At 58.4% G+C, this 18040-nt stretch overlaps 1 protein-coding gene across 3 annotated transcripts in view; it reads left to right on the plus strand.

The window, feature by feature from the left end:
- Nucleotides 1-17072, plus strand: part of LOC144950438 (ras-related protein Rab-37-like) — a 54614-nt gene extending 37542 nt beyond the window's left edge. For 2 of the 3 annotated variants that reach the window (XM_078880548.1, XM_078880546.1), the window contains 4 exons: nucleotides 2359-2424; nucleotides 5938-5994; nucleotides 16444-16520; nucleotides 16905-17072. In XM_078880548.1, the coding sequence (XP_078736674.1) occupies nucleotides 2359-2424; nucleotides 5938-5994; nucleotides 16444-16520; nucleotides 16905-17007 (303 nt within the window). In that variant the 3' untranslated portion in view covers nucleotides 17008-17072. The remainder of the gene's footprint in view (nucleotides 1-2358; nucleotides 2425-5937; nucleotides 5995-16443; nucleotides 16521-16904) is intronic. The other variant, XM_078880547.1, reaches the window with a different exon arrangement.
- Nucleotides 17073-18040: the final 968 nt, after the last annotated feature.

The raw sequence follows: 18040 nt of genomic DNA on the forward strand, positions 1-18040 counted from the left end.
CCATCAACATCACCAACATCACTATCATTACCATCAACATCACCAACATCACTATCATTACCATCAACATCACCATCATCACTATCATTACCATCAACATCACCAACATCACTATCATTACCATCAACATCACCATCATCATTACCATCAACATCACCATCATCACCATCATCATTACCATCAACATCACCATCATCATTACCATCAACATCACCAACATCACTATCATTACCATCAACATCACCAACATCACTATCATTACCATCACATCACCATCATCACCACCATCTGTTACCATCCAACATCACCAACATCACTATCATTACCATCAACATCACCATCATCACTATCATTACCATCACCATCACCAACATCACTATCATTACCATCAACATCACCATCATCACCACCATCGTTACCATCAACATCACCATCACCACCATCATTACCATCAACATCACCAACATCACTATCATTTGCCATCAACATCACCAACATCACCACCATCATTACCATCATCATCATCACCAACATCACCACCGTCACTATATCATTACCATCACCATCATCACATTACTATATCATTACCATCAACATCACCATCATCACTATCATCACCATCAACATCACCACCATCACTATCATTACCATCAACATCACCAACATCACTATCATTACCATTCAACATCACCAACACCACCACCACCATCATCACGATATCATTCCCAGACTATAGGGGCAAGTGCTGTTAGCGAGCACCTATGAAGGCCGGCACGGCACACGAGGTGGTGGGTGGCCAACACCACGCCCGGCCGCCTTTGTCTCCCCAGTGGCAATATTTTTTTACACATCGCACCGGGTACTCATTTGAGGCTGAGTCGACCTAGGGGAGGCCCATGACCTGTTTCAGATAATTCGGGCGTGTGGCCGTGAGCGGGAATCGAACTCGGGTCGCCAGGTCTCGTGGCGCGGCGTTAGCGCTAACCGCTGCACCCACCGCTCCCCATCAAAACCCGTCACTCGCATCACCGTCATCAGAAGAGACAAAGCCCCCCCCCCCCCGGTTATAGCCCACGCAGCCGTTTGGGCCAAGTGCTTTTCGCGAGCACCGACGAAATCGGGCTCACGCCACCACCAGGGAACTCATTCAAGGCTGAGTCGACCCAGGGGAGGCTCAGCACCGCCTCATTGTCCGCGGCGCGGGGCTCGTAAGCGCGGCGCGCTAACCGCTGCGCCACGTCGCTCACGCGGTGTGCGTCAATTACGCGTGGCCGGCGGTCGTGGCCGGGAACTTTCGGGGGGGGGCGCTGGCGTGGGTGGTGGGTGGGGGGCAGAGGTCGCAACCGGGTACCCGATACCCGTACCCTACCCCGATACCCCGGCTACCCGTACCCGGCCGGGTACGGGTACCCGTTTGCGACCCTGGTGCGGCCGGGTACGGGTACGGGGTAGACCGTGAGTCACTCTGGTGAGTCACCGTTTGTCAACTCATTTCCCAACGTCTTGTCTCTTCTCACGATTCAAGTTCATAGAATCAACCCACCCGCGCCTGCAACATGGCTTCATCCCAGAGGTCGCAATCAGGTACCCGATACCCGTACCCTAGGGTAGGGTACGGGTACGGCCGGTACGGGTACTCGTTTGCGACCCTGGTGCGGCCCGGGTACGGGGTAAGGAATCAAAACCCGTTTGCGACCTCTGGTGTTGGGGGGGCGGAGCTCTGCGTGTGATTGACTGATGTCGTGGATGTGCGGGTGGAGTAGGGGGGGGGGTTAGTGGGCAGGGTGGGGGGTGGTGGTGTGGGGGGGTGGTGGTGGGGGTGGTGGCACGGTACGGGTGGGGGAGCCCTGTGGAACAGCGTTTCGAGGTTGAGTTGAAGCCGGTGGAAGGCGGGGAGTGGAGGCCACACCGGTTCGTTTAAAGTTTAGTTTTAAGAGATGGGTTCTCAAAGCAGACTTGAATATCTTGATTTGAAGCTTTCGTGACTGCAGGGATCGATACTCGTTGGTTCTTTCGGTAAAGTCACGTGGGTAGAAAATGAAATAAATCACGACGTTTCGATCAACAACACAAGCGGTCTTCGTCAGGCGGAGAAAAGGAAAATAAAATGAAAGAAATCACGATCGAAACGTCGTGATTTATTTTATTATGTTTTATTTTTATTATTTTATTATTTCTCCTTCTACGTGACCTTACCGAAAGAACCAAGAAGATGAATCCCTGCAGTCACGAAAGCTTTCAATCGAAACGGCCCTCCATCATTTTTGCGCGTTCGTAAGCAGCGAAATAATCTCAATGCGTGCACTTGCAGGCTTGCGGCCTTGACCCACTGCAATGTTTTTGTCTCCTATCGCACAGGCCTGGCTCACCGAAATACACGAGTACGCTCAACAGAACGTCGTCATCATGCTGCTAGGCAACAAGGTGAGGCCGCCGTTGCCGGGCAACACAGCGGCGCCCCCTTGACAACCACTCACGATTGGGTCCCCCCACCACCCCTCCCCAGCCCCCCCCACACGCCCCTCCTCCCCCTCCTCATCTGCACATTCATTTGAGCTCTAAATGAATAAACCGATCGCGAACAACCGAGACCACCACCACCAACCACCGCCAACCACCACCACTACCGCCACCACCGCCACCACTCCACCACCACCACCCACCAGCCACCACGTGTCCCCTTAATTTCTGCCGACCTCCGATTTGTTTCTATTTGGAGTTTAGCGCGGTGGTGGTGGTGGTGGTGGTTGTGGCGGTGGTAGTTGCGGGGGTGGCGGTGGTGGTGGTTGTGGCGGTGGTAGTTGCGGTGGTGGCGGTGGTCTGTGGCGGTGGTAGTTGCGGTGGTGGCGGTGGTGGTGGTTGTGGCGGTGGTAGTTGCGGAGTGGTGGCGGTGGTGGTGGTTGTGGCGGTGGTAGTTGCGGTGGTGGCGGTGGTTGTGGCGGTGGTAGTTGCGGTGGTGGCGGTGGTGGTGGTTGTGGCGGTGGTAGTTGCGGTGGTGGCGGTGGTGGTGGTTGTGGCGGTGGTGGTTGCGGTGGTGGTGGTTGTGGGGTGGTGGTGGCGGTGGTTGTGGCGGTGGTAGTTGCGGGTGGTAGTTGCGGTGGTGGCGGTGGTTGTGGCGGTGGTAGTTGCGGTGGTGGCGGTGGTGGTGGTTGTGGCGGTGGTAGTTGCGGTGGTGGCGGTGGTGGTGGTTGTGGCGGTGGTGGTTGCGGTGGTGGTGGTTGTGGTGGTGGTGGCGGTGGTTGTGGCGGTGGTAGTTGCGGTGGTGGCGGTGGTGGTGGTTGTGGCGGTGGTAGTTGCGGTGGTGGCGGTGGTGGTGGTTGTGGCGGTGGTAGTTGCGGTGGTGGCGGTGGGTGGTGGTTGTGGCGGTGGTAGTTGCGGTGGTGGCGGTGGTGGTGGTTGTGGCGGTGGTAGTTGCGGTGGTGGCGGTGGTTGTGGCGGTGGTAGTTGCGGTGGTGGCGGTGGTGGTGGTTGTGGCGGTGGTAGTTGCGGTGGTGGCGGTGGTGGTGGTTGTGGCGGTGGTGGTTGCGGTGGTGGTGGTTGTGGTGGTGGTGGCGGTGGTTGTGGCGGTGCTAGTTGCGGTGGTGGCGGTGGTGGTGGTTGTGGCGGTGGTAGTTGCGGTGGTGGCGGTGGTGGTGGTTGTGGTGGTGGTAGTTGCGGTGGTGGCGGTGGTGGTGGTTGTGGCGGTGGTAGTTGCGGTGGTGGCGGTGGTGGTGGTTGTGGCGGTGGTGGTTGCGGTGGTGGTGGTTGTGGTGGTGGTGGCGGTGGTTGTGGCGGTGGTAGTTGCGGTGGTGGCGGTGGTGGTGGTTGTGGCGGTGGTAGTTGCGGTGGTGGCGGTGGTGGTGGTTGTGGCGGTGGTAGTTGCGGTGGTGGCGGTGGTGGTGGTTGTGGCGGTGGTAGTTGCGGTGGTGGCGGTGGTGGTGGTTGTGGCGGTGGTGGTTGCGGTGGTGGTGGTTGTGGTGGTGGTGGCGGTGGTTGTGGCGGTGGTAGTTGCGGTGGTGGCGGTGGTGGTGGTTGTGGCGGTGGTAGTTGCGGTGGTGGCGGTGGTGGTGGTTGTGGCGGTGGTAGTTGCGGTGGTGGCGGTGGTGGTGGTTGTGGCGGTGGTGGTTGCAGTGGTGGTGGTTGTGGTAGTGGTGGCGGTGGTTGTGGCGGTGGTTGTGGCGGTGGTAGTTGCGGTGGTGGCGGTGGTGGTGGTTGTGGTGGTGGTGGCGGTGGTTGTGGCGGTGGTAGTTGCGGTGGTGGCGGTGGTGGTGGTTGTGGTGGTGGTGGCGGTGGTTGTGGCGGTGGTTGTGGCGGTGGTAGTTGCGGTGGTGGCGGTGGTGGTGGTTGTGGTTGTGGTGGTGGTGGCGGTGGTTGTGGCGGTGGTTGTGGCGGTGGTTGTGGCGGTGGTTGTGGCGGTGGTTGTGGCGGTGGTAGTTGCGGTGGTGGCGGTGGTGGTGGTTGTGGTGGTGGTGGCGGTGGTTGTGGTGGTGGTGGTGGCGGTGGTTGTGGTGGTGGCGGTGGTGGTGGTTGTGGTGGTGGCGGTGGTGGCGGTGGTGGCGGTGGCGGTGGTTGTGGTGGTGGCGGTGGTTGTGGCGGTGGTTGTGGCGGTGGTTGTGGCGGTGGTGGTGGCGGTGGTGGTGGTGGCGGTGGTTGTGGTGGTGGTGGCGGTGGTTGTGGCGGTGGTTGTGGTGGTGGCGGTGGTTGTGGTGGTGGTGGTTGTGGTTGTGGTGGTCTTGAAGTCCTAGGACGTGTTGCGCTGTTTTTTTTGCCTGTCTCTCTCTCTCTCCATCGGCATTCTACTGCCCCCGTTCCCACCCCGCACACATCGCGAGATGTTCACTCAGCGGCCCTTCGCGATCGATCCGGTGCTTCTCTGATGAGCGCGCTTGGCTCCGTGCGGTGCGAAAGAAGTTTAAAATACAGTACATATACAGTGAGGGAAAAAAACATATTTTATCCCCTGCTGATTTTGTACGTTTGCCCACTGACAAAGAAATGATCAGGCTATAATTTTAATGGTAGGTTTATTTGAACAGTGAGAGACAGAATAACAACAACAAAATCCAGAAAAACGCATGTCAAAAATGTTATAAATTGATTTGCATTTTAATGAGGGAAATAAGTATTTGACCCCCTCTCAATCAGAAAGATTTCTGGCTCCCAGGTGTCTTTAATACAGGTAACGAGCTGACATTAGGAGCACACTCTTAAAGGGAGTGCTCCTAATCTCAGCTCGTTACCTGCATAAAAGACACCTGTTCACAGAAGCAATCAATCAATCAGATTCCAAACTCTCCACCATGGCCAAGCCCAAAGAGCTCTCCAAGGATGTCAGGGACAAGATTGTAGACCTACACAAGGCTGGAATGGGCTACAAGACCATCGCCACGCAGCTTGGTGAGAAGGTGACAACAGTTGGTGCGATTATTCACAAATGGAAAGAAACACAAAAGAACTGTCCCGTCTATCTTGACTTCTCCCCCCCGATTTAAAGCTTTCGTGACTGCAGGGATTCATCTTCTTGGTTCTTTCGGTAAAGTCACGTAGAATGGAAATAATGAAATACTAAAAATAAAACATAATAAAATTATTTTAAAGCTTTCGTGACTGCAGGGATTCATCTTCTTGGTTCTTTCGGTAAAGTCACGTAGAATGGAAATAATAAAATACTAAAAATAAAACATAATAAAATACAATTCTCACGACGTTTCGGCCACAACGCAAGCAGCCGTCCTCAGGTGAAGAACAGGTCTGTCGATAAGACAGACCTGAGGACGGCTGCTTGCGTTGTGACCGAAACGTCGTGAGAATTATTTTATTATGTTTTATTTTTAGTATTTTATTATTTCCATTCTACGTGACTTTACCGAAAGAACCAAAAAGATTCTCCCCCCCGGTTCAACGAAACCCAAACCTGGACCCCCCCCCCCTCCTGCCCCTCCCCGGCACGTGATCTAGACGGACATGGCCGGAGAAAGGACCGTGAAGAGGGAGGAGGGAGAGCGTCTCGCGAAGGTGAGACATTCCCTTATAATTGGATTGTGTGAGGAGCTCACAAATCCTTGAAAGATCTGGGCAAAGTCCCATCGGTGAGCTCCTCCGGCAGGCAAGGCTGCGTTGGCTGGGTCATGTAATCCGCATGCCCAGCCACCGCATGCCTAAACAGCTTTTGTTCGGCCGGATCGAGGGGGCTAAACGGACGCGGCACGGGCTAGAGAAGAGATGGAGTGATGTGGTACAGGAGGACGTGGAGCTGAGTGGACTTGCCGATGACCGGTACCAGCGGTGTCAAGATCGGCCTCTGTGGAGGAGGCTCGTGAAGGACGCTACTGGGCAGTTGGAGGCAATCGCCCTCCAACAACAACGGAGGGCGGAGGAGCGACGCTCACAACAACGAGCGGAGCGCCGGGTGGCTAAAGCACAGCAAGTTGGTACAGTAGGGGGCACAGGTGGTGCATCAGCCAGTCATCTCGGTCATCTCAGTCAGTCGACCCGTGGCACCTGGGTCTGCCCCGTGACCTCCTGCCAGCGGGCGTTCGACACTTCACGTGGCCTCAAGGTGCACATGGCCTGGCACAAGCGTCGTGGTGACGTCACCGCCACTTAGTGGCGAATGGCGGTTGTTGTTGTGTGTGCGTGTGTGTGCGTGTGTGTGTGTCTGTCTGTGTGTGTTTGTTTGTGTGTGTGTGTCTGTGTGTTTGTGTCTGAGTGTGTGTCTGTGTGTGTGTCTGTGTATTTGTGTCTGAGTGTGTGTCTGTGTGTGCGTGCGTGGGGAGCGGTGGTGTAGCGGTTAGCGCGCTGCGCTATGAACCCGGCGACCCGGATTCGATTCCCGCTCACGGCCAACACCGGTGACGATTATCTGAACCGGTCCTGGGCCTCCCCTAGGTTGACTCAGCCTCAAATGAGTACCTGGTGCGGTGTGTAAACATCGCCACTGGGGAGACAAAGGCGGTCGGGCGTGGTGCTGGCCACCCACCCCCCTCGTGTGCCATTCCGGCCTTCATAGGTGCTCGCTAACAGCACTTGCCCTGAGAATCTGTCGAGGCTATATGGGGTGGGGGGGGAACCTTTGTCTTTGCGAGTCACTGACCGAGATGACCGAGATGACTGGCTGATGCACCACCTGTGCCCCTTACTGTACCAACTTGCTGTGCTTTAGCCACCCGGCGCTCCGCTCGTTGTTGTGAGCGTCGCTCCTCCGCCCTCCGTTGTTGTTGGAGGGCGATTTCCTCCAACTGCCCAGTAGCGTCCTTCACGAGCCTCCTCCACTGAGGCCGATCTTGACACCGCTGGTACCAGTCATCGGCAAGTCCACTCAGCTCCACGTCCTCCTGTACCACATCACTCCATCTCTTCTCTAGCCCGTGCCGCGCCCGTTTAGCCCCCTCGATCCGGCCGAACAAAAGCTGTTTAGGCATGCGGTGGCTGGGCATGCGGGCTACGTGACCCAGCCAACGCAGCCTTGCCTGCCGGAGGAGCTCACCGATTGTACTTTGCCCAGATCTTTCAAGGATTTGTGAGCTCCTCACACAATCCAGCCAGGTTAAACCAAGGATGGATCGTAGGCAGGCCAGTCTAAATGTTTCCAACCGCACACACACACACAGACACACACACACAGACACACGCGTACGTGCACACGCGCAAGGACACGGCGCAACGCCCAGGCCGTCTTCGGCGTAAGTGACGGCCTCGGTGCACAAAGCATCTTTTGTCTCTTGAAAGCGGCGCCTCCGATAATCGCCGCCCATCGATTTGCCGATCCTGATTCGCCACGGGAGGGCCACACGCGTGTGGGGAGCGGTGGCGCAGTGATCGGCGCGCCGCTCACGGACCACCAACGCCGCTGACGATGATCTGAATCGATCCCGGGGCCTCCCCCTAGGTCGGCTCAGCCTCAAATGAGTACCTGGTGCGGTGTGTTCAACGCCGCCACTGGGGAGACAAAGGCGGCCGGGCGTGGTCCTGGCCACTTTCATAGGTGACACCTGCTATCAGCACTTGCCCCAACAGTCTGTTAAAGGCTATACGGGGGATCTTTAGCCTTGGAATGCCACCCGTGGTGGGTGGAATGGTGGCGCAGCCGTTGTAGAGATTAAAATCCCTGAATCGGTTTCCTGGGCTTCCCCTAGGTCGACTCAGCCTCAAATGAGCGGCCGTTGCGGTGCGTCGGATAGGATCGGAGCGGTCACGGTGCTGGTCACAGTGACCCTCACAGCACCTTGGGGGACCGTCCATAAATGACGTCACGCGAATTTGGACGATTTTTGACCCCCCCCCCCCCATCGTCACACGGAGTCACAAAAAGTCAGACCCCCCCCCCTCAAATATGACGTCACAAAGCTCTGCCCTGACCCCAAAAAAATTAAACATGTGGACCAATCAACTTCAAGGACAGTGCATATCATTATCATCATCATCAGAGTTGTTTATTTTTGTTTGCATTTTGACTGCTTGTGTTGTGGTTATTGCAAACATGATGCCTTGTATAAAGGTGTCAGTTTTTGTACCAGTTGAAAGGGTTAAAACCTATTACTATGCTTCAAATCGCTTAAAACTATTGTCATTGTAGTGCATATTTAATGTGGCGCTGCACTCTGACGCTGTAGGAGAAAACATTTATTAGAAAGTCTATTTGATTAGGTAGAACGTGTTGTCTATATTTATTTAAAATTGCGCATTTTTATGTGACGTCACATTTCTCAACCCCCCCCCCCTCGTCACACATCGTCACAAATGTCTGACCCCCCCCCCCCCCCTAGGTGCGTGACGTCATTTATGGACGGCCCCTTGTCTCAGCAGCCTGGGTGGGCTACACGGGCTAACTTTGTGTTTGGTGTGAGCGTGTGTGAGTTCTCAAACGTTACTCTGCGTGTGTGCGCGTGTGTGGTGTGTCTGTGTGTGTATGTGTGTGTGTGCGTGTGTGTGCGTGTGTGTGTCTGTGTGTGCGTGTGTATATGTGTGTGTGTGTCTGTGTGTGCTTGTGTGCGTGTGTATGTGTGTGTGTGCGTGTGTATGTGTGTGTGCGTGCGTCTGTGTGTGCGTGTGTGTCTGTGTGCATGTGCGTGTGTCTGTATGTGTGTGTGCGTGTGTGTGTGCGTGTGTATGTGTGTGTCTGTGTGTGTGTATGTGTGTGTATGTGTGTGTCTGTGTGTGTCTGTGTGTGTGTGTGTGTGTATGTGTGTGTCTGTGTGTGTGTGTCTGTGTGTGTATGTGTGTGTGTGCGTGTGTCTGTGTGTGTGTCTGTGTGTGTGCGTGTGTGTGTCTGTGTGTGCGTGTGTATATGTGTGTGTGTGTCTGTGTGTGCTTGTGTGCGTGTGTATGTGTGTGTGTGCGTGTGTATGTGTGTTTGCGTGCATCTGTGTGTGCGTGTGTGTCTGTGTGCATGTGCGTGTGTCTGTATGTGTGTGTGCGTGTGTGTGTGCGTGTGTGTCTGTGTGCATGTGCGTGTGTCTGTGTTAAGTAGTTGTTGCTGTTGTAGACGGAGGTACTCGGAGACGGAGGTGAGTTAGGGGCTTCCGCCAGGGTTTATTAACAGGTATCACTATAAGGGTTCCCTCTTCACCCCTTCCACTATCCCCGTTCCTCCAGTGACCCCGCTTACGTCACGGGGTCTCCCTTAAATACCCTCTGAGGCGAGACGTCACGTGCACTGCCCGGCGCGTGCGACCCCACGTCCCGTGATGTCACAGCACCGGACAGCGCACGCGACGCCACCACTCTCCTCTACTCCTCTACATCACCCCCCCCCCCGTGAAAAAAAACAGCCGACCCGGCTGCAAGCACCCCGCAAGCGGGGCCCCACACCGGACCGAAGACCGAATATTCACGAGTTCGTGTGCCTGAAGGTATAACCGGCTGCTAGAAACTAAACCTTAGGGCAGCACGGCCCCTCAAGCAGAACAGCAACAACAAAAAACAAGACAAATAGACCCCGAAGGCCTCATCCGCCGGATAGCGCCGAACGGGTGCCAGGGGCTGGGCCCGCTGAACGGCCATCAGGGCCGTCACCGGAGCCGCATCCCCCTCGAGCGGGTATGCGCTGCTGGCCCGCTCCCCCGTATGATGTCCGTCTCCCGTGCAGGTGGCCCGTCAGCGGGCAACAGGCCCACCGCCGTGGCCTCCGGTGACCGGGGGGTCTCTGTCGGCCTCACTCGGGAGGGGCCTGGGGGCACACACACAGGTCGGACGTCACCTCCGTCAGCGAGACCCGGCCGGTCAGGCACGCCGGACACATCATCAGCCGGCCGCTCCGGAATTGGGGGTGGATCCCCCAGGGTAGATGGAACATAACGTTTGAGCCGGGACGGGTGCACTATCCACTGCCGGCGACCGAACCGAATCCGGACGCATTGCGGCCGGCGGACCTCCACAACCTCCACGGGGCCCTGCCAAGGGCGATGCAATTTGGCCGATGTGCCAACGGGGACCTGGGGACAATGCAGCCACGCTTTTTGACCCGCTATCCACGGGAGGCCAGCTGCCTGGTGTTTGGGCAGCCGCTCATTAGCCGCCTGCCGGCTTGCGGAATTCTCGGCAGCGGCCTGTCGCGCCTCGCGCAGCCGGTCAAGCGCGACCTTCAAAGGGGTCGGCACCGCCGACCCCTTCTTGGAGGAGCCAACGTCCATCTGGACGTGCACCGGGGGCTCCGGTTCCCTACCGTACATCAAATAAAAAGGCGAAAATCCCGTGGAGGCATGAGGGGCCAACCGATACGCCGCCAAGACCCCCGAGACGAACAGGTCCCAGTCTGACTGGGACGTGTTCACCTGGTGGCACAGCATGGACGTAAGGGTGCGGTTCAAGCGCTCTACCATCCCGTCTGACTGGGGGTGGTAGGGCGAGGTGCGGATTTTCTTGGTGCCAAGGAGGTCACACACCTCCTTGAGCAACCTAGACGAGAAATTCCGCCCCTGGTCAGTCAACAATTGTTCCGGCGCGCCCTTGTCAAACACGTACCCCTGGACGAAGGCCTCGGTGATAGAAGAGGCCAACTGATCGACCAAAGGCCATGCCATGGGCCAACGTGTGAGGTACTCAACGCCCACCAAGAGGTATTTGTGGCCCCGTTGGGATGCAGGGAATGGCCCCAAAATGTCGAGCGCCACGAGCTCATTAACGCGAGAAACCCGGATGGACTGCAGCGCGGCCCGGTCCCGGACAACTGGGGCCTTCCTCCGCGCGCAGTCGTGGCAACCCTTTAAAATCAGTGCCACGTCACCTTCAACACCCGGCCAGTAATAGTCCCGCTTAAGGGTCAATAAGGTCTTGTGGTAGCCAAGGTGCATAAGCTTCTCGTGAATGGCTCGGGTTAATTTACCACGCAGGCTAGTGGGCACAACCACACAATAGCGTTCCAATTGGGCATCCCAACGCATGAGTAGTCCGTCATGCACGGCGATCTCCGGGGCAGCCGACGAAGCTGAGCTCCGGGCCTTATGTCCGACACGGCGCCGTAGCTTCAGCAGAGAGGAATCCTCCATCTGCAAGCCGGACCATACCTCCCGGGGAAGTCCAAGGCCGAAATCCGCGGGCGACGCCGCACCTGGAGGGGTGTCCGCCTCGGCCGACGCGACCAACTGGGCCGCGGCGTCCCCTGGGGCCTTGCAACGGCTAGAGCCCAGGGCGCAAGCACACCCACCGCCTGCCGGCAATCGGGATAAACCGTCCGCATTTCCATGCTGTGTCCCCTTCCTGTGGATTACATCAAAGGGGTAATCCTGGAGCACTTCGAGCCAGCGAGACAGCTGACTCGAGGGCTGACTAATCTTCAGCGAATATTGCAGGGCCGCGTGGTCGGTTCGGACCGTAAACAGCCTACCGTACAAATATGGTCTATACAACTGAACAAAATAAACTATGGCCAAAAGTTCCCTCCGGGTCACACAATATCGCTGTTCCGTCGAGGACAGAACGCGACTGCCATAGGCTACCACCCTCTCAACCCCGTCGACCACCTGGGCCAGGACAGCCCCAATTCCCGTGTCGCTGGCATCGGTATCGAGCAGGAAGGGTTTCGTAAAATCCGGGTACCCCAAGGGCGGCGCATCCGCCAAGGCCGTGCGAAGCGCCGCAAAAGCCGCCTCCTCCTCCGCGCCCCAGTGAAACCTTTGGCCTTTGGCGGAAAGGGCGTGCAGTGGCTTCGCAATGGTCGCAAAATCGCGGACAAACCGGCGATAGTACGATGCGAAGCCAACGAAGCTACGCACCTCCGCGACAGATGTGGGAGTCGGCCACGTCCGGACACAAGCCGTTTTATCCGGGTCCGTGGCGACACCTGACGTGCTAACAATGTGTCCCAAATACCTCACCGATGGTTGTAGCAAGTGGCATTTCTGAGGTTTGAATTTCAAGCCAGCAGCACGCACTTTGACGAACACCGCCTCAAGGCGTTGCAAGTGCTCGCCAAACGTACGGCCAAAAACAATAACGTCATCCAAGTAGATTAGACAAGACTCCCACTGCAGCCCCGCCAAGACCATCTCCATGAGACGCTGGAAGGTGGCCGGGGCCGAATGGAGACCCATAGGAAGCCGATTGAACTCGAACAACCCCTGGGGTGTGCGGAACGCTGTTTTGGGTCTAGAGGCCTCATCCAGTGGCAATTGCCAGAAGCCGGAGAGCAAATCTAAAGTCGAAAAGAACCGCGCGCCCGAGAGGGCGTCCAGGGAATCATCCATGCGAGGCAATGGATATGCATCAGCCACCGAAATCTTGTTCAATCTTCGAAAATCGACGCAGAACCGGAGACTCCCGTCCCGTTTCTTGACTAGCACAATGGGGGCACCCCAAGGGCTAGTAGATGGGGAGATGATGTCCGCCGCCAACATTTCCTCGACAGCCGAGCGGACATGATCTTTTTCCGCTGGGCTAAAGCGGTGGGAATTAAGTCGAATAGGGGCCGCGTCGCCCGTGTCTATGTGGTGGTCCAAAAGAGTAGTGCGACCCAGATCAAACTTACTTTGGCTGAATACATCGGTGAACCGCTCGATGAGGTCGCGGAGTTGCCGACGTTCCCCGGAGGACAACGAGGCATTCTCGTCGCACAACGTGGCGATCCATGATGCGTCGGGGTCCCCCGTGCGCATCACGCCCGCCACGACCCCTCCATCCGGGGCAGCGCTCTCGGGTGGAGGAGCCGGGGTCGCGTGTGCCAAAACGGCGCCGGCCGGGACTACGACCGGCAAGGGTCCCGAATTGAGGACCTGCAAAAAAAGGTCCTGGCCCCCCGACACGGCTGTCAAGGCGCCCACCAACCCCTTCGTCCTTGAAAAGTAGCTTGACGGGGACAGGAGGATACCCGTCTCCGTGGAGCCCATTTCGAGCGGTTTGCGCAACCTAAGGGGTATCAGGATTTGTGACGCCGGTGGTACGGTCACCGGCACTTTATTCAAGGCCCGTACACCGGCGACCAAGGGAGACAGGACGGTAGGCGATTGTAGGAATTTCAGCCGCCTCCCTGACGGCATTTCCACACAGCCCTGGTCAACGAGAATTCGGATGGGCATCCTAGACAAAAAGTTGGTCCCCAAGAGGCATGGCACTGCCAAGGTCCTGGAGACCAAAATCGGCCCGGCCAACTCAATCTCGTCAACCCGAACCGACGCTACAACGTGGCCCAAGATGCCCAAACTGCCGCCGTTCGCGGCGACACAAGCCCCGCGAACCGGCCTTAACGGACCCACGCTGCGGGGTAGCAGCCCAAAAATGGCCTCCGAAAAAATGGTGGCCGATGCCCCCGTATCCACCAGGAGGCGAACGTGCACCCCTTGCACATATCCTGCCACCGCTGAGGAGCCGGCAGCTGCCGCCACCATCCTATGCGCAAGCGCATCCCAGTGGCGGGTCTGTCTGGGCCATTGAGGGGGTGATGACGATGGTGCACCCGACCCTTCCAGGACAACCCCATGACGATGGGTCCTAGCCCCGCTAGATGCATGAGGTGAAGGGAGCGGCCGCGCAGATGATGCATCGCGACTCGCCTGGGGCCCCGGACCCGATGCCAAGGAGGGTCTGGGAGAAGGTGGAGTCCCTTTTCCAAAGGCCCCCGGGGCATTCCGGCAGCCCCGCTCAATGTGGCCCCGCTGACCACAGCGGAAGCAGGCCACCGTGTCCGCCTCCTGTGGACGGGAAGGTCCCGGCCGCCCCCGCTGCTCCGGACGGCGACCACCCGCCCCCCTTCCTCGACGATCGGCCACCGCCAGGGCCGCGAGGGTGTCCACCCCCTGAGAGGTGACCCCCCCGTCCGGCGCCGGGACCCCCGCACACGCCGCCATCTGAGGCCGTTGGCGGAGGGAGAGGTGCGCCTGAATGTTTTCGGCGACCGCCAAGGATGTGATCTGCCGATCATTGTTGATCGACAGAGCAATTCCTAGCTCCCTTGCCAGGTCAAGCAGCTTCCCCAAGGCCATAGAATCAAGTGCCCTGCCGTACAGGTCAGGGTATGCAGCCTGTGCCAGGGCCAGGAGCGAGCAGCGGAAGGCCAGCGGCAGTTCCCCCTCCTCCCGCCGCCGCAATGAAAACTTTAGCTGCGCGGTGGACGGCGGCTCAAAAACGTTGGCCATTTGGATATAGGCCGCCGGGAGTGTAGCCCGATTGGCCGGATGGATGGACTTGAAGGCCTGCAGAGCCCTTTCGTCCAAGCAGGTCGGAAGCGCCGGCAAGGCCTCCTCCATGGACCAGCCGACCGACATGTATGCCGCGTCGAACCGGTCCTGGAAGGCCGACCAGTCGCCCCCTTGCGCGACAAACGGCGCAACGTCGGGTAACCGGCGCTGCCATTGGCCGCGCGGCGCCGCGAGGTGTGGAAGCCAAGCGGCACCTGCGGGCCACCCGGCGGACGCGACGTGGTGCGGCGGTGGCAGCATTGCGGCTCCCGCGGGCCACGCCGAAGACGCGGAAAGGTGCGGTGGTGCTGCGGCTCCCATGGGCCACGCCGTAGGCGCAGCGAATTGTGGCTGAGTTGCGGCCCCCATGGGCCACGCCGTAGACGCAGCAAAGTGCGGCTGAGTTGCGGCCCCCATGGGCCACGCCGTAGACGCAGCGAAGTGCGGCTGAGTTGCGGCCCCCATGGGCCACGCCGTAGATGCAGCGAGGTGTGAAGGCACCTGCGCTTTCGCGACCCACCTGTCAGCGGCGGCGTACGAAGCCACGGCGTCGTCCCGCGACGCGGCGAGGGACCACGGCGTTGCCGAAGACGCGGCGGTATAAATCGGGCCTGCAGCGGCGCCCGCGGCCCACCCCGCCGGCGCAGCGAGGTGCGGGACAGCGGCCGCAGCCGCGGCAACCTCTCGCGACGCAGCGAGGCACCACGGAGTTGCGGCCTCCCCGGGCCACGCCGAAGACGCGGCGGTATAACACGGAGCTGCGGCGGCCCCCGCGGCCCACCCCGCCGGCGCAGCGAGGTGCGGGACAGCGGCCGCAGCCGCCGCAACCTCTCGCGACGCGGCGAGGCACCACGGCGTTGCAGCCTCCATGGGCCACGCCGAAGACGCGGCGGTATAACACGGAGCCGCGGCGTCATCCATGACAAGGGACGCAGGCACGGCGAGGTGCAGAGCCGCGGCATCGCCGGTGGCCGGCCCCGTGAGCGCAGCGACAGGTGGAGCCGCGGCAGCACCCGCGGCCCATTCCGGCGGCACGGCGATGTACGGGGCAGCGGCAGCTGCCGCTGCCCACCCCGGCGGCCCGGCGAGGACGGCACGCGCGTACTTACCCGGGGCCCCCCCGGCGGGCGCAGCTTGATGTAGAGCCGCGTCGTCGCCGGCGGCTGGTCCCGCAGGAGCGGCGTGCCGAGAAACCCCGGCCGCGTCAGTGTAGAGACGCGGCGTCGCGGTCGCCATGGCAGCACCCGCGGCCCATTCCGGCGGCACGGCGATGTACGGGGCAGCGCTTTCCGTCTCTGGCGGCGGCGGTGAGCTGGCACTCCCCGCAGCCGAATCCTCCCGCTCCGGCCCGCTCGTTTCCATGGGGACCGTCACCGGGGTCCCGGGCTCCGGGGTCACTGCTGGAGCCTCCTCTCCGCCTTCGGCACCCTCCAAGTCATGTGCCGGTGGGTTCTTACGCCGTGCGCCCGCTTTTGACATGTTGGCGACGGTGTAAACTTCTGACACCAATTGTTAAGTAGTTGTTGCTGTTGTAGACGGAGGTACTCGGAGACGGAGGTGAGTTAGGGGCTTCCGCCAGGGTTTATTAACAGGTATCACTATAAGGGTTCCCTCTTCACCCCTTCCACTATCCCCGTTCCTCCAGTGACCCCGCTTACGTCACGGGGTCTCCCTTAAATACCCTCTGAGGCGAGACGTCACGTGCACTGCCCGGCGCGTGCGACCCCACGTCCCGTGATGTCACAGCACCGGACAGCGCACGCGACGCCACCACTCTCCTCTACTCCTCTACATCTGTATGTGTGTGTGCGTGTGTGTGTGCGTGTGTGTCTGTGTGTGTCTGTGTGTGTGTCAGGAGTATGGAGTTCCATTCATGGAGACGAGTGCCAAGACCGGCACAAACGTCGAGTTGGCGTTCATGGCCATTGCAAGGTGAGGGCTCGAAACTTAGCCACCAACACCGCTCACCACTCACCGCCCACACAGCTCCCCACTCACCACTCACACCACTCACCACTCACACCGCTCACCACTCCCAACTCAAACCACTCACCACTCAGCACCATGATCCCCGTGGCGACGTCTCCGTGGCGACGTCTCCGTGGCGACGTCTCCATGACGATGTCTCCATGGCGACATCCCCGTGGCGACGTCTCCATGGCGACGTCTCCGTGGCGACGTCTCCGTGGCGACGTCTCCGTGGCGACGTCTCCATGGCGACGTCTCCGTGGCGACGTCTCCGTGGCGACGTCTCCGTGGTGACGTCTCCGTGGCGACGTCTCCTTACCTCCACCTTGTGTGTGCGCGTCTCCACAGGGAGCTGAAGCACAGAGCCATCAAGTTGCCCAACGACAAGTTCCGCATCCAGGACTACATCAACTCGGAGAAGAAGAAATCATCTGGCTGCTGCCGATCGTGACCTTACCCTGCCCCCTCCACCACACCCCCCTGCCCCCCACCTCCCAGTCCCCCCCCCCTACCCCCCCCCCCCCCTCTTGTCTAAAGTGTGCCAGCCCCTTACTCCCCACTTTTAGAACGACCGGAGGGTGCTGGTGTTGATGTTGGGAGCAACTAGCAGCTTTTCGATTTAAAGCTTCTTTCGTGACTGCAGCAGGGATTCATCTTCTTGGTTCTTTCGGTAAAATCACGTAGAAGGGAAGTAATAAAATAATAAAAATAAAACATAATAAAATAATGCTCACGACGTTTCGGCCACAACGCAAGCAGCCGTCCTCAGGTGAAGAACAGGTCTGTCATTCAGACGCTGTCTTTCTGACAGACCTGTTCTTCACCTGAGGACGGCTGCTTGCGTTGTGGCCGAAACGTCGTGAGAATTGTATTTTATTATGTTTGATTTTTATTATTTTATTACTTCCCTTCTACGTGACTTTACCGAAAGAACCAAGAGGACCAACTAGCAGCTGTGATTGTTACTAGGCCTCGGCAAGGTAGAGGGGTAACGGTGTTGACATGCCAAGGGGTAAGGTAACGGGCACAGGGTAAAGGTAGCGTGGAAGAATTACCCGGTAGGGTCAAGGTAGCGCGAAGTATTACCCGGTAAATACGGTGCCTTGTTGACCGCTCGCTAAAAGCTCCGTGGCACAGTCCGTGGCCTCCATTTAAAATTGGAATCATCGAGAGTATTCTATATGATTAAAGCGCTCTACCTTGTAGCATCGACCTGTTATAAACCTTGTTCATGTGGAGTAGTTCCCCAGTAATTACCCTGTAATCGGGCAATTTGTACGGGGTCAGGGTAAAAGGTAGGGTAAAGGTAGGCTCGTTGCTTTTGACCTTTGACCTTTAACTTGCCGAGGCCTAATTGTTGCGATCGCGTCGGGGAATAGCGACGCGGGGAGTGAATCACCGCTCTTTGTGACGATGCTTCCTCCTCCTCCTCATCATCATCCTCCTCCTCCGGCGTTTCCGTGGTTTCCCCCCGTCTCTCCCGA

Source organism: Lampetra fluviatilis, chromosome 58 (assembly GCF_964198595.1).
Source record: "Lampetra fluviatilis chromosome 58, kcLamFluv1.1, whole genome shotgun sequence".
Classification (NCBI taxonomy): domain Eukaryota; kingdom Metazoa; phylum Chordata; class Hyperoartia; order Petromyzontiformes; family Petromyzontidae; genus Lampetra; species Lampetra fluviatilis.